Raw genomic sequence first — 27,005 nt, forward strand, 5'->3', positions numbered from 1 at the left:
CTAATCAATGTGGCTCCATCAGCACTGAGCAATTGTGATGCACCACAGGTTTTTGGTCCATAAATAGTTTTCAGGGAATCATAAAAGCACTTTGAATTGTTACTATTAGCATAAAACTGAATTTCATCTGCCTTCTTACTGAGCCAAGAATTCTGCATCTCTCTAAGCTTTGCTTGTACTTTGCTTTTGATGGAATTAAATGCTGCCTTCTTAGATATTCTCTGATCCTGCTCACTTCATTTTGTATCAGTTCATGTAATTTTTCCCAGGTTTTTCTGAAATTATCCTGCTTGTCATTTCTTATAACACAATACTATTCCATCACAATCATATGCTACAGCTTGATTTCCAATTCTTAGCCACAACAAAAGGAGCTGCTATAAGTATTTTTGTGCAAATAGGTCCTTTCTCCCTTTAAAAAAAATTTTTTAAAATAAGAGCTATTAAAAGATTTATTAAGAAGGTTTCTCAGAATAATGACAAACAACTGTTTTCTCTTATATTTTCACTCCTGCATTTTTAGCAATTAGAGTAAGCATTTATAAAGATAGACAAATAGCAATCTTGAATTTTGCTTGATTATTTCTACCAGGATTTTGTAGCTCCTCTTCAAGTCAGAGCAACCTTCTGGAATACCAGATTCCCTCAGTTTATATGCTGTTGGCATTCCTGAGAGGGCTGTTTTCTGTATCTTTGGAAAGAGAAAAGAAACATTTATTAATTCTTCATATCCAGGTTCTTGGTACTTTATCCAGAAGACATAAGAAAACTGCTCCTATTTTCTGCTCTTTGACATGCTGGTTAGAAGACCAAATTTCTATTCATTTGAAAGAAATATTTTGTGATGGGGAAGGGAGTATTTTTAAGTATAGTCATTGGTATATAGCTTTATTACCATAGCTATCTTTTCCAGTGTGTCAGGTTTAATAAGCTTAGGTGGATGGCTTCAGAGTAATCTCCAGGGCTGTGTGTATTCATTCATTCATTCATTCATTCATTCATTCATTCGTACTTTCATTTATTCATCACTTACTAAATCATTTTATTTATTATTATGTATAATTATATAAAAATATTATTATTATTTATTAAATCTCTACTATTTCTTGGTCCTTCAAAACTAGTTTTGCCTTCCTAGAAGGATATTCTTAGTGGTGACAAGGTTTACAATTGTATATACAAGGTGTAAATGATAAAGATTGGTTCACAAGGGGGCCTCCTTCTCCCTTTTTAATTCCAAAGCTTTTCTCCCTGGTACCGATACCCCAAATGAAGCTTTACACATGAAAGATACGTAAAATATAGGAGACTTGAATATGAATTAAAAAAAAAAATGGGACATCTTACTTAGAACCCAAATTCTAACAATCTTATCAAACATGCATACCTTTTCTTGGAGCCATGAAGGAACAGATTTCAGTGCTCATACTGCTTTGGTTTATTTCAGGCAAATATATTTCTGCAACTATACAGTTGCCAGAGTCAGGTATCATATCCATTTCAACCTTGTCATTGCTGCCTTCATATACCTTTTGCTTCTTCATGCAAGGGGGACAAAGCATACAGTAATGTGAACTTCACAAAGACATTGTTTACCATGGTTCCAATAACATCAGATCAGTCATACATGGAGATTAAAAGGTCACATGAAATTCACACTCATACAGGAATTTTTAAAAAACACAAGAGAGAGGAAATAATTGGATGAAGTCATTGATGGGAGATTGGAAAAATCCCACGGAAAATGCCTTTCCCTGACAAACTCTTAATGTTGAGATATGGAAGCTGCCCAAGGATTTGATGTGTATATGGCCTTGTGGGTAAAACATCACAAAAGTAAATATAATTATGTATCTATCAAGCTCAGAGAAAATATCCAGGAAATTTACTCTGAAATCTAGCAGTCTTTGGGATTTGGTTGATTTAGGATAATGAGATTTAGAGCTAGAGAGAATATAGAAATTCTCTGGTTCTAACCAGAACCTACTCCCCTCCCCCATATCATATATGAAGAAAATGAAGAAAGTCACAAAGAAATGTTTATTACTGTCATGCACTAAATTATATCTTTTTCTTGGTAATCCTGATGATGTTAAATTGGAGGAAGAAGAGAAGGAAGCCATTTGAATGCTTTACATTTCTTTATCTGAGGAGAAAGTTCAAAAGTGACACATACATTCAACTTACCTTGTCTAGGGAATTATTGATTATAAATACTTGGTATACGAGTTCATAGTAACTTTGTATTGATATGTTTATTCCATTTTTTCTTTTATAGGGTGAATTTGGAGCATGAAGTATCAATTGTATTGATCTGTTTCTTTGTATCACACTGATAGAAGGAGGTCCTATCTTTGCTGCAGAAAGAAAAGGAAAATTAGGATATTAGGAAAAACAGTATATTCATTAGACTTAATTACTTCACTTGGCCAAGTTATAAGAAATGGTCAATTATTATCAAACTCTTGAGAATGGGAGTCATAGGTAGCAGATATTGGCATCACTTCAACCTCAATAGGGATGGCTAATGATCCTGTTTGTTGGAGACGAGACTCGGAGAGTTCTTGTTTCAAAATTACCCAAAAAGTATTTTCAGTTCGTCATAGACTTGTTATTTAGAAAATGTGACTTTCAAAACAAAACAAAACAAACAAAACCTCAGTGTAAACAATTTTTTAAAAGTCAAGATGAAAGAAATCTGGACCTGCTCCAAAAGTTGCAAAACTGCAAAGCAAGTTCCACCCCCATCATTCCCCTCCCCCAAAGACACCAGAGCATCCTTCAAATTGTCTTTCAAACGGATAATTCTGTGTTCTTTGTAACACTGTAGGAAGAAAGAGAAAGTTAAAACCTTTGGCTTTAATGTTTTAAAAAGTTTCTAAATTAAGGACTGGTTACTAAGTGCTGGGCACTGTACTAGACATTAGTGATTAAAAAGACAATGCCCTCAAGAAGGTTATAATCTGCAAAGGAAAAAATATACTATACACACACACACACACACATATAAAATTTAATGGGAATTGGCACTAGGAATTAGTAGAATGAGAAAGGTCATATGAATGTATACAGGAGATAACACTTGAGTTGAACTTAGAAGGTATTCTAAGGTATGGAGGTAAATTGCCAGGAATGTACTTCTTACATGGGATAACTACCTTAGAGGAGAGATGTAGTGTTATGTATGAGGAAGTAAAGAAGGGACAGTTTGGCTGTACCACAGAGTTAATGGGCTTCTGGGTGAAGCAGTGGATAAGGTGATGGGCCTGGAATCAGGAAGACTTGAATGCAAATCTTGCCTCAGATACTTTTTAAAACACTTAACCCTGTTTGTCTCAGTTTCGTGATCTGTAAAATAAGCTGAAGAAGGAAATGGCAAACCACTTCAGTATCTTTGCCAAGAAAATCCCAAATAGGGTCATGAAAAGTCAGATACATTTGAAACAAATGAACACCAAAACTAGAACAGAGTTCATAGAAAGAAGTAATGTATAATAAGCTGGAAAGGGTGGTTGGATCCAAATTGTGAAAGGCTCTAAATATGAAGCAAAACGGTTTATATTTCATCCTAGAAATAGTAGGGATTTATTAAGCTTGCTAAGTTCCAAAGTGTCTTGGTCAGACTTGTGTTTTAGGAGTATCACTGCAACAGCTGCATGGAGGATGAGCTGGTGAGGGCAGAGACTTGAGAGTGGGAACTTGCTTTGGAGGTTATTGCAGAACTCTGGGGGAGAAGCAAGGTCAGAACCTGAACCAAATTGGTGGCCAGGGGGAGGTGGGAGAGAGATATAGATTCCAGAGCTATAGAGGGAGAAATTGACAAGGCTTAGCAACAGACAATGTATGTGAAATGAGAGAAAGTGACATATCCTCAGATCACTGAGGCCAGAAGTCCATAACAGTCATAGAACTAGATAGGATTCAGTATGATTGACATCTTAGCCATCCACAAGAGTAGGCTCTTGATTCCAGTAAATTGATTAATCTTCTTGCTTACCCATGATGGAATTATAAATTTAGAGCTAAAAAGGACCTGAGAGGTCATTTAGTCTAATCTCTACATTTTGTTGTTTTAATTTTCTCAGTTTTTAGTCATGTCCAACTCTTTGTGACCTCACTTTGGGCTTTTTTTTTTGTCGGAGATACTGGAGTGGTTTGCCATTTCCTTCTCCAGCTCATTTTACCGATGAGAAAACTGAGGCAACCAGGGGTCAGCCACTTGCCCAGGGTCACACAGCTAATAAGTGTTTGAGGCCAGATTTGAACTCAAGAAAATGAATCTCCCTGATCTTGAGCCAGTTCTTAACATACACTTATCAGTGTTCCAGCTGTATAGTCCCAGTAAAATATAACATTCTCCAATTCCTTTGGCAAGCTTCTTGTACCCCAAAGAGAAACACACACTCCACACTGGGAATCCCGTTCTATTTCTGTCCTCTAATGAAAGGATTCTTTTTTTTCTCTAGTGACCTATCATTTTGTTTTTATTTCCCTTTTTTATTTGCAAACTGTTGAGTTTCATCATTTTATTCTAAAACGTCTCAACCATTATAGATTTCTTTTAATTTCATCTGATGACAGTTTTGCCAATTTCATTTCTTCCTTTAACTCTTTCAGTATGTTTATTGTCCATTTTAGTGTGTTTTGAAAATTCCTGTTTTTTCTTGGTGCTTCTGCTGGTATTAAAATTTTGTGTACATTTTTCTTTTGATGATTTTGCAGCTAGGTGGCACAGTGGATAAAACAATGGGCCTGGAGTCAGAAAGACCTGAGTTCAAATCCAGCCTCATACACTAGCTATGTGATCCTGAGCATGCAGATCACTTAAACATTGCCTGCCTCAGTTTCCTCAACTGTAAAATGGAGATATTAATAGTACTGACCTCCAGGATTGTTGTAATATTTATAAGAAAAGGTAATATTTACTTATTCCATACGTATATATAAAATACATAATATTTATATATATCCTTGTACAGTGCCTGGCACGTAGTAGATACTGAACCAATACTTGTTTTCTTCTGCAGAGCTGCAGAAATAACAATAAACAGAGGGTATCCAATATACTTACTTTCCCACCAAGGGGTAAATCTCTTTGACATACTCCAGTTACCATGCATACCCGCAGAGGCAGCTTTCACCCTTCCATAATAAGGTTCTTGTACATCTGAGGTTTCATTTGTCAGGTCACAAAACAGTTCCCTGATGCCCCAGCAGTCCTCTTTGTTTGTCCATTCTTTCTGCCCATAACTATAGAAGAGAGAGGGAAATCAACAGCCATAACAACAAATAACAACCCTCAAGACCTACATGTTTTTTTTTTTCCTTTTCTAGATGACTGCTGCATTCCCCTCTGGCAAGTTGGCAGCCATTTTGCAAATATTATTAGCACTGCAGTAATGGCCTGAGATGGTTCTGAAGGATTCCACCTGTTTCTCAGTCTTCCAGTTCTGGCCCACTGAGAAGTCACTAGGACTTCTGAATTTTGAGGGTTGGGACCCTTGAGATGGAATGGAAGAAATACTGGATTTGGAGGCATAGGATCTGAGTTCAAATTTCTGGCACTGGTACTTGTGATTTCTGATTTTGGGCAAGGTGTTTAATCTCTCTCAGTCTCTGCTTCCTCCTCTGCAAAATGAGTGTTTTAGAACAAATGAACCTCTTTAGCTCTCTTACAATTCACAATCTATGATACTGTTTTCTTTCTAAACTATCAGCTGCAAGAAAGAATTTACTAGCACTTTGTCTAGGGGCAAGACGAAGGAAAAGGAAGGGAAGAGAAGGGAATAAACATTTATGTAGGGCCTATTATGTGCCAAGCACTGTCTTAAATACTTTACAAATGTTATATCATTGAATCTTCACAACAACCCTGGGAGGTAGGTGAAGTTATCCTTATTTTATAGCTGAGGTTAAGTGACGCACTGAGGGTCACATAGATTTGAACTCAGGAAGATGAGACTTCCTGGCTCCAGGCCCAACTCTCTATCCACTGTGCCACATTTTGGTGTTACAGTCATGTCCAGCTCTTCATGACTCGATTTGAGATTTTCTTGTCAAAGATACTGAAGTAGTTTGCCATTTCCTTTTCCAGCTCATTTTACAGGTGAGGAAACTGAGGCAAATGAGGTTAAATGACTTGCCCAGGGGGACACAGATAGTAAGTATCTGAGGCCAGATATGAACTCAGAAGATGACACTTCCTAACTTCAGGCCTGGTACCCTATCCACTGTACCACCTAGCTGCTTTACTAAAGTGCTACCTAAATGCCTCATTTAGGTAGAAATATGAGAAAGTGGAGAGAATAGAGAAAGTTAAATGGCTTTTCTCCAATGTGTTAATACTCCAAGGATCCACTGCTTTGTTGCTATTAACACTCCGTCTTCTGATGTAGATAATGACCCCTCTGGATTTATTAGGGGGTCTTTAAGAAAAGTTGTAACCAAATTTTGTTCTCTAGTTAGCCTAGAAATTAACCTCTCCTCCAAAGTTGGCTAGCTTCGTCGTTGGACAGCAGATACACTCTCTCTCACAGGGCTGACATGTTTTCCTGTCATTATAAATGTCAGGTCCCAAAATAAATCAACCTCATAAGTGAAGGAAAAGGCATCATTAATCTAGACCAAAAGGGTCTCATGCCTGGGATACCACCATGCATCTGAGTATATGGGTGCCCATCAAGAAAACTTTTAGAAAGGTTTTTATAAGTTCAGGAGGAAAAAAAAAATACTGGGGAGGGGGGAGGGTTGGAAAGTCACATGAGGAGCGAAGCTTCCAGCTACCTTTCGCAATATGAGCAAGAAAACCCACTTCATTTTGGTTTCATGGTCCTATTTGCCCCAAATAAGGAAGCAAGGACCCTAGGAGTCACTTTCAGGAACTGCAGCTAGCACCAGTGGGTTGTGTTTACAGGATAAACAGCTAAACAGTCCAAAGTTCGTTAGTCCCCAGGGTGGATCCTACTCCAAATTTAATTGAGTGCAAAGTGCCTTAAAAGCAGGAATGGAATAACATTTCTAGGATTCTTTAGAGGGAGGGGCTTCTCTTACTGCCTATTTAATAATATTAAAATTAATTTTCCTGTCAGGATCCATATACACCCCAATGGGCAGCTTGGTGTGTGACCCTGGGCACTGACACTTAATCCTGTTTGCCTCAATTTTCCGTAAAATGAACTGGAGAAGGAAATGGCAAATCACTTGAGTATCTGCCAAGAAGACACCACATGGGGAGTTTCCACCAGTAAAGGTAAGAACCTTTTTCTCCATGCCTTAAAATGACTTGGATAATAATCCATGGTATAAGCTGTCCATCCTTATTCTTGCTATGTGACTCATCTTTTTTTTTTTTCTGGGTCATGTATCTAACAGCATAATTTATTCAGTTCTCTGTGCAAATTTTCATTTGTTAACATGTTAGCCTCCTCACATCCACTACCATGTCCCTTTATTTTTCCTCTGTGTGACTCTTGATTTTTGTTCTTTAGAGACTGTACTTTTTTAGTGATAAATTTTGATTTAACACAGCAGACAAACATAAATTCTCCCTGACAGCAGTTAAGCAAAATAGCAATAAAGAATAATTACAACTAGAGGTATATGGAACTACACATTAAAAGAAAGGAAAATTTCAGTACTGTTGGGTTGTCTATTCTGTTTAATCTGAATTTTGTCGCCATTTAATGTTAGGGATTTTTAAATTAAAATTTAATTTTTAAATGAATAGATATCTACTTCCTCACACTTCTACCCCCATGACTTTAGAAAAACAAATTCTGTGCAACAAACATGCATAATCAAACAAAACAAACTGCACTGTCTGTGTTAAATATCTATATCTATATCCATATATAGCTTGTTCTGAACCTGAATTAATCATCTTGCGGTCAGGAGGCAGGGAGCATCCTCTGGAATAATGGATAGTTATTTGCATTAAACGTAGTTTTTACAGTTGTGTATCTTTAGAGTATTGTTACTGCATAAAATATTCTCTGAGTTCTGCTCATTTCATTCTTGATCATTTTGTAAAAGTTTTCAGAATTATTTGTTTTTATAATATTGATGTTACAGCATAAATTTTTCTTCTGATTTTGCTTGCTTCAACAGGTGTCAGTTCATATATACTTTTACTACCTCTGAAATCATTGATTTCCCCATTTGTTTTAGTACAATAATATTCCATTACCTAGCTGCCCTAGCACAGTGAGGCTCGGTGGCATAGTGGATAGAGTACCTAGCCTGGAGTCAGGAAGAATCATCTTCCTGAGTTAAAATCTGACCTTACACACTTACTAGCTGTGTGACCTTGGGCAAGTCACTTACCCCTGTTTACCTCATTTTCCTCATCTGTAAAATGAACTGGACAAGGAAACGGCATATCATTCTAATAGCTTTGCCAAGAAAGCCCCAAATGGGGTCATAAAGAGTTGGATATGACGAAGCAACAGAACAGTAAAAATTTCATTATATTTATTTGCCATGATTTGTTCATCCATTCCCCAATTGATGGGTATCTTCTTAGTTTCCAGTTTTTTGCCACAACAAAAAGAACTGCTATAAATATTTTTGTACACAAATGACCCTTTCTTCTTTTTTTGATTTCTTTTGAGTATAGACCTAGTGGTGAAATAGTTAGGTCAAAGGATGTGAATTAGTTAGTAACTCTTTATGTTTGCTTTCCAGAATAGTTGTATCCATTTCCAATACACTAGCAGCACGTCAATGTGCCTGTTTTCCCACATCCCCTATCGTCTGTAGTACAGACAAGCATTTGGCCCTACTAGAAAAATAACATTCTTACAAAAATAAAGTCTTAATGCAGTTAAAATTAAAAAGGGAAATAGGTAATAGGGAAGAAAAAAATCTTTGCAGCAAATATCTCTGATAAGGTCTCATTTCCAAGGTATAAAAATAATTGATCCAAGTGTACAAGAAAAAGTCATTTGGTCAAAAGACCAAAGAATTTGTACAAACAGGCAGTTTTCTAAGGAAGAAATCTAAACTATCAATAGTTATATGAAAAAATGCCTCAAATTACTAATAATCAGAGAAATGAAATTAGCAAAGAAGACAAAAGGAAAATGACAAACATTGGAGATGATATGTTAAAAGAGACATATTAGTATATTGTTGGTAGAGCTGTGAATTGGTACAACCATTTTGTACAAGCATTTTGGAACTATGCCCTCTAAAATATCTAAACCATGGATGATCTTTGATGTATTAATGCCACCATTAGGTCCTTATTTCAAAGACATCAGATAAAGAGGAAAAGGACCCACACGCACAAAAATGTGTTTAGTAGCACTTTTGCTATTAACAATAAACTGGAATCAAAGGGAGTGCACATCGATTGGGGCATAGCTGAACAAATTTTGGTATGCTAATGTAACAGAATACTACTGCATTATAGTAAAAGATTAAAGGGATAGTTTTCCCTTTGACAACTTCAAAGAGTTGTATGAAACAATGAAGAATGAAGTGAGTAAAACGTGTGCTATAATAATGGCAACACTGTAAAAAGCAAACAAATTTGAAAGACTTATGATTTCTGATCATCTCAATGACTAACCATGATTTCAAAGGACACATGATGAAATCTCCTACCCGCTTATTGACAAAGAAATGATGGATTCTGGGGGCAAAATGAAACATTTTCTGGATACAGACAATGAAAAATTAGTTTTACATGACCAGACATATTTGTTACAAGGGTTTTGTTCTTGCTTTCAGTGGAGAGGGTGTTGAAATTGATGTTTGTTCATTGAAAAAAAAAATTATTTTTAAAAGACAGGTCTTTATATGAGCCATTCTGTAATGGTTGAAGGATGTGAACAAACAGTTCTCAAAAAATTGCAAGCTATAAATAATAGAATACTCCAAATCACCAATAATAAGAGAAATGTAAATCAAAACAACCATGAGGTTTTACTTCACACCCAGCAACTTTGCTGCGATGATAAAAATGAGATGGTCAATGTCAATGAGGTTGTTAAAAAGACAGGCTGACTGATATACTGCTGGTGATGTCATGATTAATCCATGTGATCTTAAATTATGCTAAGAAAATGATTGACTGTCCATATCTTTTGACCCTGAGATCCCATTGTAAGTCATACCCCTAAGACTGTCAAAGATAGAAAGGTCGCCAAAATATTCATAGCAACATTTTTTTATAGTAGCAAGGAACTGGGAACTAAATAGACACCCATCTACTGAGGAGTGAATGGATCAAATTGTGGTACATGAATATAATGGAACATTAATATGTCATAAGAAATGATTAATAGGAAGAATATAGAAAAGCTTGGGCAAACCTGAATGGACTGATGCAGAGTGAAGTAAGCAAAACTAGGAAAACAATATGCACAATGACAACAAAAACATAAATTTTTGAAGAAGAACAACATAAAAAAATGAAACTGAATGCTGTGTAATTATAATATTCAAGCTGGAGAAGGAGATGAGAAAATGACCCTCTCTCCCTTCTTTGCAGAGGTAGGGATTGCAGCTGTAAAACATTACATATACTGGCAAAATCAGCTGATGTGTTGCTTAGTTTGGCTGAACTGCGTTTTTTATTTTCACTGTTTTATTCTTTGTTACAAAGAATGACTTTCTGGGGAGGGGAGAGGAAGAGAGGGAGAGAAGGATATATGTGGAAATGAAAGTGATGCAAAAACAAAATATGGAAATAGTTTCAAAAAAAAAGAGATGGGTGTTTGTTTTATTCCAAAGTACACATGAAAACTCACTGGACATTCACAGATTACTTAATTTTAAATGAAACTTTGCAGCATTCTATCTGTTATTCCCCATCCCCTCAAAGAGACAAATATCCAGGTTACTTTCAACTAAGGATCATAACAGGATAGATGTAAGAGGTTTGAAGACCCAGAAGAGACCAAAATAACCTTACAGCTCTACCTCTGACAGATATGGAGAAACCTTTGAAATGGGTCTGAAGCTGCCAGCAGCTTCCAGGTTCATTACTTTCTACTTTGGATCTGAATCAATGGGAATCAGGAAATCAGAGTTTGAGAGAAAGAACATCCTGGCAGTCTTAAGGTCACAAAAATAAAGACTTTGGTTAAGTCCACGGAAGTAAAAACAATAAAGCTAGAGAGAGCCATATACAAGTTTGTATTGCTGCCTGTAGACTCCTTTAATTAGCATCCCAATTACCTCCCTCTTCAGTGAATAAAAATATAGCCATCTTAAGTACTTATATTCTTTATTAACTGCCACTAGGTTGTATTTCTTCAGTCAAGCACCCCAAAGCACTGACATAGATGGTCTATTTAGAAAACTGAATCTGGGTAGACTATGAAAGACCAAAGTCTTGTACCCCAAGAAATGAAAATTGGATGTAGCTGAATACATACAGAGACTATCTGACTGAATGCAGTCTTAATGGGCTACTTAAGAGTTCTTAACCTAGGTTCTATGACCTTGTTTTATTAATTTTTTGATAACCATATTTCAACATATTGTTTTTTCTTAGTGATCCTATGTATTTTATTTTATTCATTTATTATTTTATAATTAATTTAAAAACATTATTCTGAGAAGGGATCCATAGGTTTTTACCAGACAAGCGAAGGTATTTATGACACAAATTTAGGTTATGAGTTCCTAAGTTACAGGAAATGATGATAAGCAATGAGGTCTAAAAAAAATAGGTTTTTGCCATCTCTGAAACCAGATTGTTTTGCATTTATAGGCCTGAGGGTGAGGGGTAGGGTTAGAGAGTTTCTAAGTTTGAACTACTTCAATAAGGCAGGTTTTAAAATGTCCATGATTCCATAATCTCTAGGGAAATACCCATGCCACTGCTACTCCACCTGTATAATTCCTCCACCCTGTCTCCAGTGTAAAAAAGTGAAAGTTAGCTAGGGGTATGCTGGTAAATGTTCGACACCTGTCTCTCAGAAAAAGAAAAGTACTTGAATACCTATTAAATTTAGTCTGTCCCATTAACATTTTTCTCCATCACTTTCTTACATCTAGATAATCAACAAAAGACCAATATATAATGTTTATATATAATGTATAATGTTTGCTGATTTCTGGGGTGGAAGTGCTCACAATGAAAATTTAACAATCAGCTCTTGTGGGTCAATTTGAAGTTTCCACACACCCCTGGAACAGGCTGTTAAGCCCAGGCCATTACCCTGTGAGGTCCTGATAACTGCTCCTATATGTGTGAGATTCCAGTGATTGGGGATTTCACATAGTATATCTCCTCAACAACAATCCTGTGATATTAGACAATAATAGCGATGAAAGTTGTTTAGGGTCGTGAGGTTTTATAGAAGTGTTTTTCATCCCTTCTTATTTGGTCCTCACAATAACCCTGTGAAATAAAGTGAATATTATTACCTCTATTTTACAGAGGAGGAAAGTAAGGCTTAGAGAGTGTCTTGTCCAAGGTCAGAAGGCTAGGAAATCACAAAGTTGAAATCAGAAGCTGATTTCCATGTTCAGTGGTCTTTAGTTGGACTATGGTCCGATGTGATTCAAAGAGCTTGCTGGCTGTCTGATGGCAAGGACTAGATCCTCTATCTCTTTCTGACTTCAATTTCATTCTACCTGGACTGAGGAAGGGTTGTCTTAGGGACCTTTGGATCATGGATTCAGAGCTGGAAGAACCCAAGAGACCATCAAGTCTGACCCTCTTGTTTTACAGATAAGAAAACTAGGGCCCTGTGAGATTAAATGATTTGCCCACAGTCACAGAGATGATAAAGGATAAAAGCTGAGATTTGTATCAACACACACTCTCTCTCTGCCAATCCATCATTATTTCCTTGGCACCACAGAAAAAAGAGTTTCCAAGGCAGGCAAAAGTTATAAGGAATACCTACATTTTGTACTGCACAAAATAGACTGTGTTGTTGGGGGTGAAATCACTTCCAGGATGCCAGTGTAAAATACTCCGGAGATTAAATGACTGAAACTCAACCCTCTGAGGCTTCAGAGATTCCTGTACTGGTTGGCTTCCTGGAACAAGAAGGGAAAGGAAAAAACAGTAGTAAGAGATAAGCCAGAAGTGGTGCCAGTATTTTGCCTAAGGACCAGAACAGGCTGTCTGTTCTCTAAATATCATCCAAGACAAATTTCCTTTCTCAAAGAACTTTGTCTTTAACCCTTTTGCAGATAACACAATGTATAATATTATTAATAGATATGTGGAAAATGCAGGGAGTTATTACATTCCTCATTGTTCCCTGCTATTGTAGGTTAAATTTGACTTCAGGCCCTGCTCATGCTTCCTGATTTGTCCTCTCCACTTCCTATTTGAAGTCTTTCCTCCCTTGTTTCCTCATTCAACTGAAGCGTCTTCTCCCTGAACCCATTGTGATATTTCCTGTCTATACAATCATACATCACAAACATACAAACCCCTCCATCTCCCAAATTTAGTGCTTTCTCATTGACCTGCTTAAATAGATCTGAAAATTCTGTAACACATGAGCATTTCCTAGCAGGAAGCAGGGGTAGAATGAGAGGTGTGGTGATAAAAATTCATCAGAATTATCGTTGTAGCTGATCATCAAAGCCCGAGGTAACTGAGTGGGTTGTGGTAACTTCTAGCCACACAAGTGTTTCTGACATTTTCTGCAAGATTAGCAGAATCAGATTAGCTATATGAACAAGCTTTTATTATAAGGATCTATTATGTACCAGGCACTGTGCTACGTTTTTGTTCTTGCTTTCCTTCCTTCTCAAATATCAGGGAGGTGATGCCATGACTTGCATGACAATTGGATTTAAGTGGGGCAGGGCTGTGCAAAGTCACCAGCCTCACTTTCTCCTCCAGAGCCATCTGGGTCCAGTGGCCAGATATAGGTCAGGACAACTGTGCTAAGTGTTGAGGACACATAGGAAGGCAAAAGACAGTCCCAGCTCTTGAGGAGTTCACAGTCTAATGGAGGAGACAACTTGCAAACAACCATGCACAAACAAGATCTACATTGTTGTTGTTCAGTCATTTTCTAGTCATGTCTGACTCTTTATGACCCAATTTCGGGTTTTTTTGGCAAGGATACTGGAGTGGTTTGCCATTTCCTTCTCCAGCTCATTTGACAGATGAGGAAAATGAGGCATACTGGATTAAGTGATTTGTCCAGGGTCACACAGCTAGTGAGTGTCTGAGTTCACATTTGAACTCAGATCTTCCTGACTCTAGGCCTGTCACTCTATTGGTTGTCGTACCATCCTTATATGTGAGATAATAAATATAGGGAAATGACTAGCATTAAGTAGTACTAAATAGGTTAATACCAATCTGTTATTTTGGTCATAACTCTTGGATTGATAGGATGGAATGAAGCTTGTGGACTAACCCTGCTTTTTTTTGAATATATAACTTTTTTTTTCAGTTTTCAACATTCCCTTCCATAAGAATTTGAATTCCAAATTTTCTCCCCATCCCTCCCACCCCCACCCCAGGACAGTATGCACCCCATCCACCCCTTCTTCCAGTCTGTCCTCCCTTCTATCAACCCCCCTTCTTCCATCTTCCTAGCAATGCTTCTTGATAGGGACCTGGTCAGTTCCCTCTGTCCAAGTTTGGCATCTAGGGGGCATAGGACTTGAAGTCAAGAAGACTTTAATTCAAATTCTGTGCCAGACACTTTGTAGATGTGTGACCCTAACTAGACATTTAACTTCTCTGTGCTTCAGTTTTCTCATCTGTAATCCAGGGATAACAACAGAACCCCACCTCAGAGGAAGATTGCAATGCTCAAACGAATTAACACAGGTAAAGCATTTTGCAATCCTTAAAGATATATGTATGTATGTATGTATATATATGTGTCTGTACATATATAAACACACACACACAGAAATGCTAGCATCATCGTCTCCCCCAGCATCAGTGTGCCTGCTTACAAGTTAGCTCTGGCAAATGGAAAGCTACAATATAAGCAGCACATGCTGTAACAGGCTTGAAGACATACTAGATAGGATGCTAGATGTAGCATTGGAAAGAAAAGAGTTCAAATACTGTTCAAATCCTTCCTAGCTTTTGCAAATCACTTACCATTCTAAGCCCAATTCCTTTTCCTATTCCCAGCAAAGTGGGGATTGAGGAGTCCAAGATGACACCTAGGTTATGAACCGGAGTGACTGGGACAATAGTGTGGTGACCTAGATAGTTAATAGGGAGGTGAAGAAACAGGGAGAGTTGGAGGGTGGGAAAATATAACAAGCTGTTTCTAAAGGTGAATGAATGTAATTGACAAGAAGCAGAAAGTAGCCCCACACTTGCTCACTTCCCTTGGTTTTTCCACTAAATCCTTTCAAAGCAGTGTCTTTCATGTTGGAAACTTGAGTTGATGATATCCCCAATCAAAAAAAGAATATTTAGTATCCCACTCTCCTGTGCTTCCACTTACCTCTCTCCTTCCTCCATTAGAATGTCAACTTCTTGGAGTAAAGGACTGTCATGATTTATCTCTGAATATTCAGTACTTAATATGGTCCCTTGCACATAACAGGTGCTTAATAAATGCATTTAAAAAAAAGTAATTAAATCCTGATATCTGTCAACAAAATGTATACATAGTTTTAACTCTTCATGGATCAGATGGAATAAATGTTGAAGGCAAACCCTTGAGGATTACAAGTTTTTAGGCAACTTTATCCTTTGTCCTTCATTTTTCCACAATGCCTAACGTTGTTATTGTTCATTCATTTCAGTCGTCTGACTCTTCATGACCCTGGTGTCTGATAAAAATGATTTTTTTAAATTTTTTATTGCTTCTTCCTTTCTACTCAAAGATAATCCAACCCTTGGGAAAAAATCTGTGACCAAAAACAAGGATTATTTCTCACCTTGTTTCAACAAAGGATGAGAGCTATTTATAACAGGTAATAAGTCAAAAGATTCTCAGGAAATAACAGAAGTCATTTACCATGGACCCATGGCAAACTGGGTCACCTAGAGGTAAAAAGTGCCACTTCTTTCGTGACTTAATCCTCTTCTCACTACACACATACGTGCACACAGAAATAAGACACTCCATAGATCTAGAGCTCCAGCAAAGACTCAACTTCAGCTTCCCTATATGTAAAATGGGGTTACTACCATTAAAGGGCTACACTAAACTTACAGAGATACTGAGGTAATAAGTGACAATGCTTTGAGAGAAGAAAAAATTAATTTCAAAAATACAAAATTACATGACATCTAGATGTAATTTACTATTAATTTATATAATAAACATCTAGATGTAATTTACTATTTTGATGCCCCTCAATTTGCTGTCTACCCCGAAACACATTAAGATAAGGAATAGATCCTATAGAGACAAAGAAAAGAGCCAGTGGGGTTTCCAGAGTGTCTTGGTTGTTCAGTTTATGAAAAGAAAAAGACTCCTAATAACAAATTAAAAAAAAAAATTGGAACACTTACCTCCTCCATGAATCCAGAGGAATTCAATAAGGAAGCTTATAAAGCAGTGTTTAAGCATCATGGTTAGACTATGACTATGAGAAACAAATATTCTGCTGCATAAAAAGACACCTCCAATCTACCCTGTTCCTTATATCTATAAATAGGTTGAAAAAAAGGAAGTGAAAACTATGTTTTTAGATTTTCCTTTGCAAGGTATTTTAAAGTACTGTCCCTTTTTAAAGTGACAGTGTCTTTAAAAACTGCTTCATTAAAGTACTGTCCCTTTGAAATTACTGCCACAAAGTACTACCGCACGGGGCAGAAAAAGATACTTTTGTGTGAAGAAAAAAGTTAAATGAACTGGTAAAGGATATAGGGTATTACTGTTTTTATAAATAAATAGTTTGAAGGCTAAAAGGAACAGGAAAAAAAATCATCATTTAATAAAAATGACTAAAATATATGTGTAAAGAAAAATAGCTTTCAGATTGAATTTGAGAAGTTAAGAATAGAACTCTATCACCTTGTAAAAGACAAAGGTGATGCTTCATTTGTATGTGAATATCTGATGGCTTAAAGGGACACAGAACTCTTATTAATTAAAAACTGATGAAATGTATGTATGAAGAAATACAGTTTTCAAAGACAAAGAATGTTGTATAGGATCATTTTGAGAAATGATTAATAGAGTTTAAGGGTATTATGGTCTCAAGCTCATTTCTGTGTAACCATTAGAAGATTGTAAGAGGGTCAAACAAAAGTTTTGTAAAAATCATATAACTGGAAATTAAGGAGATTGAAATAAATATTGTTGTTTTCATAGGGGAAATTTGGTGAATTGTTACATCCTAAGTGAAAGGTAATACTGAGTGATTCCAGGTGATTCTGATTTAAGTCACTGAAAAAGGCTGGAGGGTTAGGCTATGCTGTTATGCTAAAGATGCTGACTCTAAGCCCAGGGCTCTATCTACTGTCACCCATCTGCCCTTTGGAGTCAGAAGATCTATACCCAAACCATAACTGTTTTTTTTTTCTTAAGATAGTCATCTATCCTCCCAGGGTTCCATTTGCCTGGTCTATAAAATGAAGCAGAAAGGCTAGATGTTTATTAAGATTCTTTCCAGGACTTTATCTTACAATTTTAGATGATCACTAAAGTTCCTTTCAGGTTGAAATCTAACGATTTATGAAAAGAACTGGAAATAGAACCCTACTTGTTGACCTGAGTCTACCCACCGGGACCGACACTTGAATTTAGCCTAAACTTTTCTAGAAAGTAATCGCTATTTTACTAATGGACTTCAAGCAAATGGATGTGACTCTTTTGCTCACTTATTGATCTCTGGTGGCTTTGATCAAAGACTCTATATTCACTAATTTTACGTCTTCATCTTATCCATACTATAAACAAACTCCCACTCGTCATCCTTACCATAACTATCTGTGTGTATGTTGTGTGCGTGTGTGTGTGTGTGCATGTGCGTGTGTGTGTTTAGTTAGGTTTGACTCTTCATGACCCCATTTGGAATATTCGTGGCAAAAATACTGAAGTAGTTTGCCATTTCCTTCTCCTTCTTATTATACAGATGAGGAACTGAGGCAAACAAACAGAGTTAAGTGAACTGCCCACAGCTACCTAAGTAAGTGTCTGAGGCCAAATTTGAATTCAGGAAGATGAGTTTTCATGACGTCAGGGATGACTCTCTATTCACTGTAGCTAGCTGTCCCACCCATCTACATAGACACCCCACCTCACCCCCCACCCCTGCCCCAAACCACCACCAAAAAGGCTGGCCAGATTTTAGTCCAAAAGGCCATCCCATTTGGCCCCTAGAGCACAGGATAGTTTCTGAGCAGGGGAATGTTGCAGAACAGTAAATTTGGCTGTAATGTGGAGGATAAATGAAACTCTAGGTAGCCAGACAACATAAGACATTATGAAGGAAGAACTATAGGGATGTGTATGTAGTCTTAAAGATTTATTGACTTTTTGTTTAGACTTGTGATTTCATTGGTGAAGGAAACTTCTAGTGAGGAAACTCCTACCAATGAAGATCTGCATCTGTGATTTATAATCTTAGAGATTTGCCTAGGATTCAGAAAAATTAAGTCATTTGCCCACATCACCCAATCAATATGTATCAGACACAGAAATTGAAAGCAAGTGAGGAGGGCTCTCTATCCACTATTCCATGTTCCTTCTCAGACTTAAAGTTTAGGAGACCAAAAAATGATTGAGTGTCTGAGAGGATAATTGACAAAAAAAAAAAAAAAAAAAAGGAAAATCCCTGTTTCAATGGTGGAAAATTCCCCTTCCTAAGTCATACAATCTCATGATTGTAGACGGCATACAGCAGACTATAACCATTGGGAAAAACAGTGACCAAAAAAAAAAGTTAAATTAGAGTTAAAAAAAAACCTTCATGTGGTTAATCTAAGAGTTGTGAAACTTTTTTTTTTTATCAATATTAGTATTCACAGAAAAAAGGTTATGATGATGGGAACTGAATTTATAGGCAGATTGCCACTTTTTTTTTTATTGAACTACCTCAGATTGGAGGATGAGAAGACATTTAAAAAACTACCCTTCTTTTTCTTTTTGTCAACAATGAATGTGGATACAAATAGAATTAATCAATAGGTATTGGAGCTACTTAGACAAAAATGAAAGTACCTGACCTTAAGGAGCTTACTTTATTTGGGGTGGGAATAGAGCAAATTTATGTGTACAAGTATATACGAAATATCTATTAGTCCAGGTTCCCAGGTAATCCTGGGGAAATTTGCATATGCAGAAGGAAACCTCCATTTGGTGGAAAGAATTCTGAATGTTATAAGCTTACATGAGAAGTAGAGTTGATATAAGAGCTTTGGAGAGGAGAGACGTTCCTTCTTTGAGAGAGGACATGTTGTGCCAAACATTTAAAAACTACTCCAGACATGTGGAAAGAAAGACTTGTAATGTTAAAGGGATATTAAGATCTTCCCCTCGCTTCATGTGGAGCCCATTGTGGGAGCGACTTGTCTCAGGAGGAACTTGCTTGTGATAAGGTTTCCACACCTTTTGGTACTAAGTTGATTAGGCACTGAGTCACGAGGGTTGTGATGCCTTTTGGTATATATACTCTGAGTTGCTATTTTACTTTGGGGGTTCACTTAGGAGAAGGATCTTTTGGTTTTCTGATTGAGACTCTGAGTGTAGGTTCAGAACCCCCTAACCACCGGAAGTTTGTGCTCCCTTGATAGTGATGTATGTAAAGTGCATAGCAATATTGCTTTACTCTGATAATTGGAGCCCTGTTTGTTGGTCTTCATGCTAATTTCTCGGCTTATATTTTCTGTTTGTATTTTCATCAAGTTCAGTGTGCTGACCTTTCCCCTGAACTAGTGAATGTATTTAAAAACAGAATTGTTAACCTCTTTTTGAGCACTTTCTTTTAAAAGCAGATCAAAGAACCTGTGCTAGTAGGTCATTCTGGGTTGCTAGGGTGCTTGCTACTATGAGACTTTAGAATCTGTGAATGTGTAAGCAAAGCCAGATCCTCAACATGTCCCTGATTTCCAATTTGTCTCCCTAGAAACTTTAGGGAATTTCTTGTTGGACAAGATACAGGCTTCTCTCTTGGTTGAGCTGCGATCCTATCTTGCTCTAATCTAAAGAACTCCTTTACTCTGTATTTTCTGGTATATTATAATCTGATTTCTGTTTTCTATATACTAGGATAAATAGATTTACTTACTATTCATTATTTTGGAAGGTCTTTTGGCAGGAAAGGGCCAAGCCAATGAGTATAGGCTTGGGGCGTTTTTCCTCTTTAAGGAATACCTTCCAGGATGTGGCTTTCTTCTGAATCTAGGTATACCAACATCATCTATACTGGGAGGTTGGGTGGACAGATAGTAGACTTCAGAATGGTTGGACTTCAGGAATGCTGAACAAAGCAAGTTGGATTTTGAAGGGTTTTAAAAGCAAAATATAAGAGTTTATATTGGATCCCAAAAGCAAAAGGGAGATACTGGGGTTTATTGAGTAGGGAAGGAAAGATAATTTTAATATTGGGTTCTTAATAGAATTGATTGAATTGAATAAACACAGATTGCTAATAAAAGTAATTAACTGACCCTCACAGACATTTAGATGTCATTTCAATACTATCTAATGGGACTTCAGGATCTTACTGTGTATACTGTTGTGATGCATAAATTCATTAGGATATTCTGATCTTGTGCAATCTGGCTCTAATCTTATTCCTAGCCAAAAGTTGGTTTGTGATGTTTGCTACCAGAGAGGATTGGCCATGCCTCCCAGAATGAGACATTCCTAAACAGAAATGCTCTCAAGGATGTTTTGAGAACAGCTCCTTTCCCACCAGTCACACATATAATTGGCAAAATGCCTTTCTTGATTAGAAAGAACTACTAAGGGTGAGTAGCCCCTCCCCGCTTTCCCCCCTTGGTACTGATGCATAGTTTAGGATTATCCCATCGAGACTCTGGAGGCTGACCTGGGACTCCCCAGCCACATATATGTGATCCATTTGTAGGTAATTGCCCCATCAGTGCTTATCGATTGTGATAAGGTTGTGACACACCTACTGAGACTTACTGATTGTGGCATAACTTGAGATTTACTGATTGAGACATAAGTATTGGGACTTACTGATTGAGACCTTTATTATTATTATTAATAAATACTAGTACTATATGTATGTATAAATGTATGTATATCACACATATACATACATATATACATAATATAAATGTATGTATATCACACATATACATACATATATACATACACATACACACATGTATGTATGTGTGTGTGTATATATATATATATATATATATATATATATATATATATATATATATATATATATATATAAACTTGAGATTCTGTGTCATTTCTAAACCAAACTGTAACTAAATTAAGCTGCAGCAAATAAGGTTGCTGCACAATACAACTGTGTACTGCAGAATATGGCCTAAGAACTCTTCCTAGCAATTGAACCCAACCCCTGCTGATACATATTCTCATTTGTCTAGGCCCATCCCCTCATCCATTGACTCTTCTCACTTTCTAAACTTCTTGTCACAGAAGGCAGAGCTCAATCAGCCCAGCCTGGCTCCCAACAGCAGCTTCTAAGCCGTAATGGGCAGAAACCACCGAATGACAGAAGGTGGGACTAGGTGAAACATTTTTTTTGACACCCTTTTATTTTACAGGTGAGCAAACAGAGGCTCGGTCCAGGATCACACAGGTAGGCAATGGCAAAGACAAGATCTGTATTTCAGATGTCCTGCCTCTAACTCCATTTCTTTTTTTTCTTTCCTTCCTTTAGCTTTTTTAAAAAAATTAATTAATTTGTTTTCAGTTTTCAACAATCACTTCCATAAGTCTTAACTTTTCTCCCTTTTCCTACCCTCCTTCTTCCCAAGATGGCATGCAATTCTTATATGGGTTCTACCCATGTCATTATTTTTCCTACTAAACCATCCTTCCTCTCAAAAGTTGAGTTTATTTTCATCATCTGTTCCAAAGTGAACAGCATATGTAGTGGGTGTCATCACTCAAAACTGTCAGTACATTTGATAAATTTAGTGCAGTTTGGGGGAAAACTCTTTTTAACCTTAAAAGGCTAATTTCCATTCCAAAATGAATCTTGTATATGTGCAAAAATTAAAATGCAAACATTTATACATATATACTTACACATACACAAACATATATGTACATACATATATACACATATACTTGCATATATACATATATAAACACACAAATGTACATATACTTATACAAACACACATACATACATACACATACATAGGCAAGCATATACACACAAATAAACATATACACATACCCACATACACAATATACACATATTGATATTAGCAACTGGGAGAATCAGGAAATACCCCTTGAAACACGTGGCATTTGATCAGAGCCTTGAAGGGAGATAGGGGTTCCAGAGGCAGAGATGAGGCAGGTTCTTTTTGTCAAAGAACACTTAGTCTCCTTCCCACTCATGTTGTGTTGAGCCCAGGTTGCTTTGCTCCTTCAATGAAATTTTCATCTGTTTTATCTCCTTGACGAGCCCAGAAATCACCAGAGGGATAAAAGAAGCTGAACTAAATAATCTCAAAATCCCCTTTCAGTTCTAAGGTTTTAGGGTTCAAGTCTATGGCTCTGCAGCAGGCATTTCTGTTTTATATACTTTCACTTATTTATTTTTTGCAAGTGAATTCTACCAAACATGTATTATTATTTTTAATATTAATTCATTTATTTTTAGTTTTCAACATCCACTTCCATAAGATTTTGAGTTCCAAATTTTCTCCCTCTCCCACCCCAGGACAGCATGCAATCTAATATACCCTGTACACATACATTCATGTTTAACATATTTTCACATTTATGGACTTTTAAATGTCCATAATAAATAATATTATTAATAATTAATAATATTAATAATAATAATAAATAGTTCACATTTCTATAATGCTTGAAGGTTTGTAAAGCAATTTACATATTTTACCAATATAATGATAATATGCTGCATGTTCATATTTAATAATAATGTTTATAGCAAACTTCAAAACTCTGTCGGCTATTATTATTATTTTTTTGTCTTCTACAGTCCCTTGATTGTATCCTTTCATTGTCAACTACTTGAGAGCGGGGAGCTGTTTTATTTTTGTTTTTTAAAGCCAGTTCTAACTTAATGCCCTGCCCTTAACAGTGCTTGATAAATGTTAATTGTCTTGATTATTGCATAGGAGGTATACAGCAATACCTACTGATTAGTTAAAATAACTTAAGTGCATAATTCTGATCAACTATGACTAATTTTTGCTACTATCAATCTTTAGAGCGCAGTTCCAGAATTTACTTTCCTCCCGGTTTCCCAGGGGTTTTTTACTGTCCACAGTTTCTCACAATTTCAGGAAGCAATATGTAAATGTTTTCTCTTTCATTTCCTTCTTCCTCAGTCCCCCTCCTTTGTTTTATAAGTTTCATGTCTGCACCTAGACCTTTACCTCCTCTCCAATCACACTCCAGATTTTGATCAACCAACTAACATGCTGACTGTTGTATCTGATAATATATGTAATATTCTATACCAGGGGTGGGGAACCTGTGACTTTGAGGCTACATGTGGTCTTTTAGGTCGTTGGGTGCAGCCTTTTGACCAAGTCAAAGTTTTATAGAACAAATCTTTTTATTAAGGGGATTTGTTCTGTGAAGTTTGGATTCATTCAAAGGGTCTCACTTGAGGACCTAGAGGACCACATGTGGCCTCGAGGCCGCAGGTTCTCCATGCCTGTTCTACATTCATAATCTTCCAAAGAAGGAAAGAACTTGTAGTTTCTTAACTCTTTGTAGTTTCTTAACTCTTCTCCAGTGGCTTGGAACTTTACAAAGACTAGAAAATCTTAGTTCTAAACCTGACACTCCACTTTCTAGCTGCTGACCTTGAACAAATCAGCTCACCTCAGAGCCTCAGTTTTCCTTTCTCTAAAGAGGGAAAAGTTTGCATCTCACAGTAAAGTAAATCCTAGGAAGAATTATGATGGCTTTTAATTGTTAACAGCATTCTTCAATTCAGAGACAGAGACCTTATTGAAGCTATAAATTATAATGAATGCTGTGGTTTAAAAAAAATAATGAAACTGTGGTTTAAATCAAATACTCTTGTAATGCTTTAGACTCGTGCGTGCGTGCATGCGTGTGTGTGTGTGTATGTGTTTGCTCTGCCTTTTCCAGACTACGTGATCATAAGCAAATTTATTAATCTTTCTGGGATTTTGTTACCAGGGCCAAGGCCTCTATTGCTTTTCCTGGACATCTCTATTCCAGCCTTTCTCCACTAGAATATCATTTCTAACTCCTCCTAACTATAATGTTGGACTCCAAGTCCCCTGGCTCTGCTAGGTGAATTTTTGCCTTATCTTACTGGGCCTGGTCCCAGGCCTCCAGACCCTTCTCACATATCTCTAAATATTGCTGAATCAGTCTTATTTCTGTCTTCCCTTCATGTCTTCGTCCCCTGTCATACTGTAAGCACCTTGAGGCCAGAGACTGTCTTGTTTGTTTTTTTTTTTGCAGTCCCAGTACCTACCACTATAAATGAGTAAATGCTTTAATGAACATCCTATTTCACGGGGGATTATGAGGATAAAGTGATAATTGCAATTGCTTATGTCTATGGAAATTTTTAGTTGCGTAGCAATTCACAGACATTCTTTCTTTTGGTCTTTATGACAATCCTATGAGGTACGTAATACAAATATTATTATGCCTGCTTTTACAGATAGCATAACCAAGGCTCTTAGAGATGGACTGATTTGCTCAGGGTCTCTCAGCTAGAAAGTAGAGAGTCAGTATTTGAATTTCCTTCATAAAATGCCAGGCCATTGAAAAAGTGTTAAGCAAATGTACTTGCCTCCCCTGTTAAGAAGTGGGTGACTTTGGATGTGGAATATTACATATATTATTAATGTAGTTAATGTGTTGGTTGGTTTTGTTGAAATGCTTTTCCCCCCTCTTTTTTAAAAATCTTTGTTATAAAAGACTGCTTACTGGGTGAGGGGAATGTGAGAAAAGGATATGTTTGAAATGAATTAAAAGTAAAAATAAAAGGCATCAATAAAAATAAGACACAATTTTGATAAGTCTCATGAATCTTGGTTATGGATGACTGAGGATAAAATATACCTTCTTGGTAGAAAGGTAATACACTATGGATATGAAATGGGGTTATAGACTGTCAGACATGGTCAAGTTGGTTCATTTTCCTTAGGTGTACTTTGTTAACAAAGGAAGATTATATTGAAAGTATATTGAAAAGTGAAAGCATGTAAATAAATTAAAAAAAAATTAAAGTTCAAATGTTTGAATGTCTGAAATTGCCCAGGTATTATCCTACCTTAAGAAAGTAGATCCATTGGTTAACTTTTTAAAGTCTTTTCATGATATACGCATAATTCCCTGATATTAATCTTTTTTCCAGATTTTTCTCACAGGCAATAGTTGGAACTTTGGTATTCCCAGGATCACCATGCACAAGATCCCTTTTTTTTCTTCCTTTTTTCCCTTTGACTTTGGGCAGCTCTGCTGAAGAATGATGACCTTTAAGCAGTTCCTCTTCTTGGAAGTAACTGGCAACCATTTCAAAAGAGTTTATGGAACTGAGTTTGGGAAAAAGGAACTTCTTTAGAATCCAGACACAAATAATTATTGTAAATACTAGTCTCACCACAAGGTTTTACATACTGCATGCAAAGCAGCCCATTATTTATATCTTTCATCAAAAACTCAATTAATTCTTCCATGTGGTAGATACCATACCCCTGTAAAAATTTTAAGGCTGTAATCTTGATTCAGATCACTATTACGGTTTCCTCACCAATAAATTTTAGTTAATGTTTACTTGACATTAAATATTAATTCAAACAACTATACTTGACTATTAAATGCTTCCATTTAAATTCATTTCTTTCAACACGTAAAGAATCATGACATTGTTCCCCAAGGAAATCATTGATAAGAAAGTTCTCATATACCAAATATTTGAGCAGTACTTTTTCTGTGATAGATAAAAATGGAAAAACAAACTGGATGCCCATCCATTGGTTAAGCAAATTGTGATATGGAAATGTAATGGAATATTACTATGCTATAAGAATTGATGTATGTGACGAATACAGAGAATCATGGAAAGATCTTCATGAACTGACGCAGTGAAGTAAGCAGAACTAAGAAGAGAGTACACAGTGCAACACAATACAGTAAAGACAAAAATGTCCATGGAAAGGATCACAAACAGAAAAACAAATCAAAAGTGAATGCAACAAATTTATAAAAGCATGATTTAAAAGCAAACACCCTCAAAATGAAAAGATAGCCCAAACAACCTCTTTGTGGAGGTGGGAGGTTCACAAGTGTTACATATTGCATTATTTGGGACTTTTTCAAGGCATTCATTAATTGTGCTGATTTTTTTTCTTCTCATCTTTTTTTCTTTTGTCTTTAAAAAAAGATTATTTCTTATATAGGATGATTCTCTGGGAAGGATACTGAGGGTAATGACAATGATGTAAAAAACAGAAGGCATCAATAAAAACCTATTTCATCACATGTTTTCAGTCCCTCTGACTTCAAGTCCACTGCTCGTCAAATGATACTATCCTGCCTTGTTAATTTATAAGAAGACTTTAGACCCCCAAAATCAGGAAAGTTCTTCATTGCTCTAAAACATAGGTTCTCAAAGGTTTTAGTCTCAGGATTCCTTTAACCTCTTAGAAATTATCGAGGATTATATGTGGGTTACATCTCTTGATATTTATAGTAGAAATTAAAATTGCCTGAACATGAAGGGTGGTATTAGATATACACATATCTCCTTGTAGTTAAGCTTTTCACTTGAAGAATTATTTTCCCGTCATGATTTTGTCTCTTAAAGAATGAGAATTTCAAGAGGAGGTAACGGAGAAGAGAACCTTCCAGAAATAGGAAACACACTGAGCAAAGTCTGAAGGTGACAAGACATGGAATGTGGATGGGTAACAGAGTTGTCCTGTATATCTTGTG

At 36.5% G+C, this 27,005-nt stretch overlaps 1 protein-coding gene and 1 long non-coding RNA gene across 4 annotated transcripts; one reads left to right on the top strand and one right to left on the bottom strand.

The window, feature by feature from the left end:
* Positions 1-434: 434 nt before the first annotated feature.
* Positions 435-16,574, bottom strand: IL22RA2 (interleukin 22 receptor subunit alpha 2). 2 transcript variants are annotated; one of them, XM_072643426.1, is made up of 6 exons: positions 16,424-16,574; positions 12,867-13,002; positions 5,072-5,250; positions 2,188-2,357; positions 1,388-1,535; positions 435-691 (listed from the first exon to the last, which is right to left on the bottom strand). In XM_072643426.1, exons 1-6 carry the CDS (start codon positions 16,482-16,484, stop codon positions 651-653), a joined length of 735 nt encoding a protein of 244 aa, XP_072499527.1. In that variant the 5' UTR covers positions 16,485-16,574; the 3' UTR covers positions 435-650. The 2 variants fall into 2 exon arrangements, with proteins under 2 accessions (XP_072499527.1, XP_072499526.1); XM_072643425.1 differs by having other exon boundaries at positions 1,388-1,538; positions 16,424-16,565.
* Positions 6,837-26,552, top strand: LOC140526848 (uncharacterized). Of its 2 annotated transcripts, XR_011974558.1 has the most exons (4): positions 6,837-7,249; positions 14,689-14,767; positions 21,635-21,669; positions 25,426-26,552. It is a non-coding gene; the product is annotated as an uncharacterized lncRNA (long non-coding RNA). The 2 variants fall into 2 exon arrangements; XR_011974557.1 differs by lacking the exon at positions 14,689-14,767 and having other exon boundaries at positions 6,844-7,249.
* Positions 26,553-27,005: the final 453 nt, after the last annotated feature.

The sequence above is a fragment of the Notamacropus eugenii genome, chromosome 2, assembly GCF_028372415.1.
Source record: "Notamacropus eugenii isolate mMacEug1 chromosome 2, mMacEug1.pri_v2, whole genome shotgun sequence".
Classification (NCBI taxonomy): Eukaryota; Metazoa; Chordata; class Mammalia; order Diprotodontia; family Macropodidae; genus Notamacropus; species Notamacropus eugenii.

Bases quoted from the DNA above. Each gene is read 5' to 3' on its own strand.
- IL22RA2 (XM_072643425.1), bottom strand. From the start codon at position 16,484: ATGATGCTTAAACACTGCTTTATAAGCTTCCTTATTGAATTCCTCTGG. The intron at 13,003-16,423 runs GTAAGTGTTCCA...TTCTTGTTCCAG, and splicing joins CCTCTGGATTCATGGAGGAG to GAAGCCAACCAGTACAGGAA. The intron at 2,358-5,071 runs GTAAGTATATTG...TTCTTTCTGCAG, and splicing joins ATTTACCCCTTGGTGGGAAA to CAAAGATAGGACCTCCTTCT.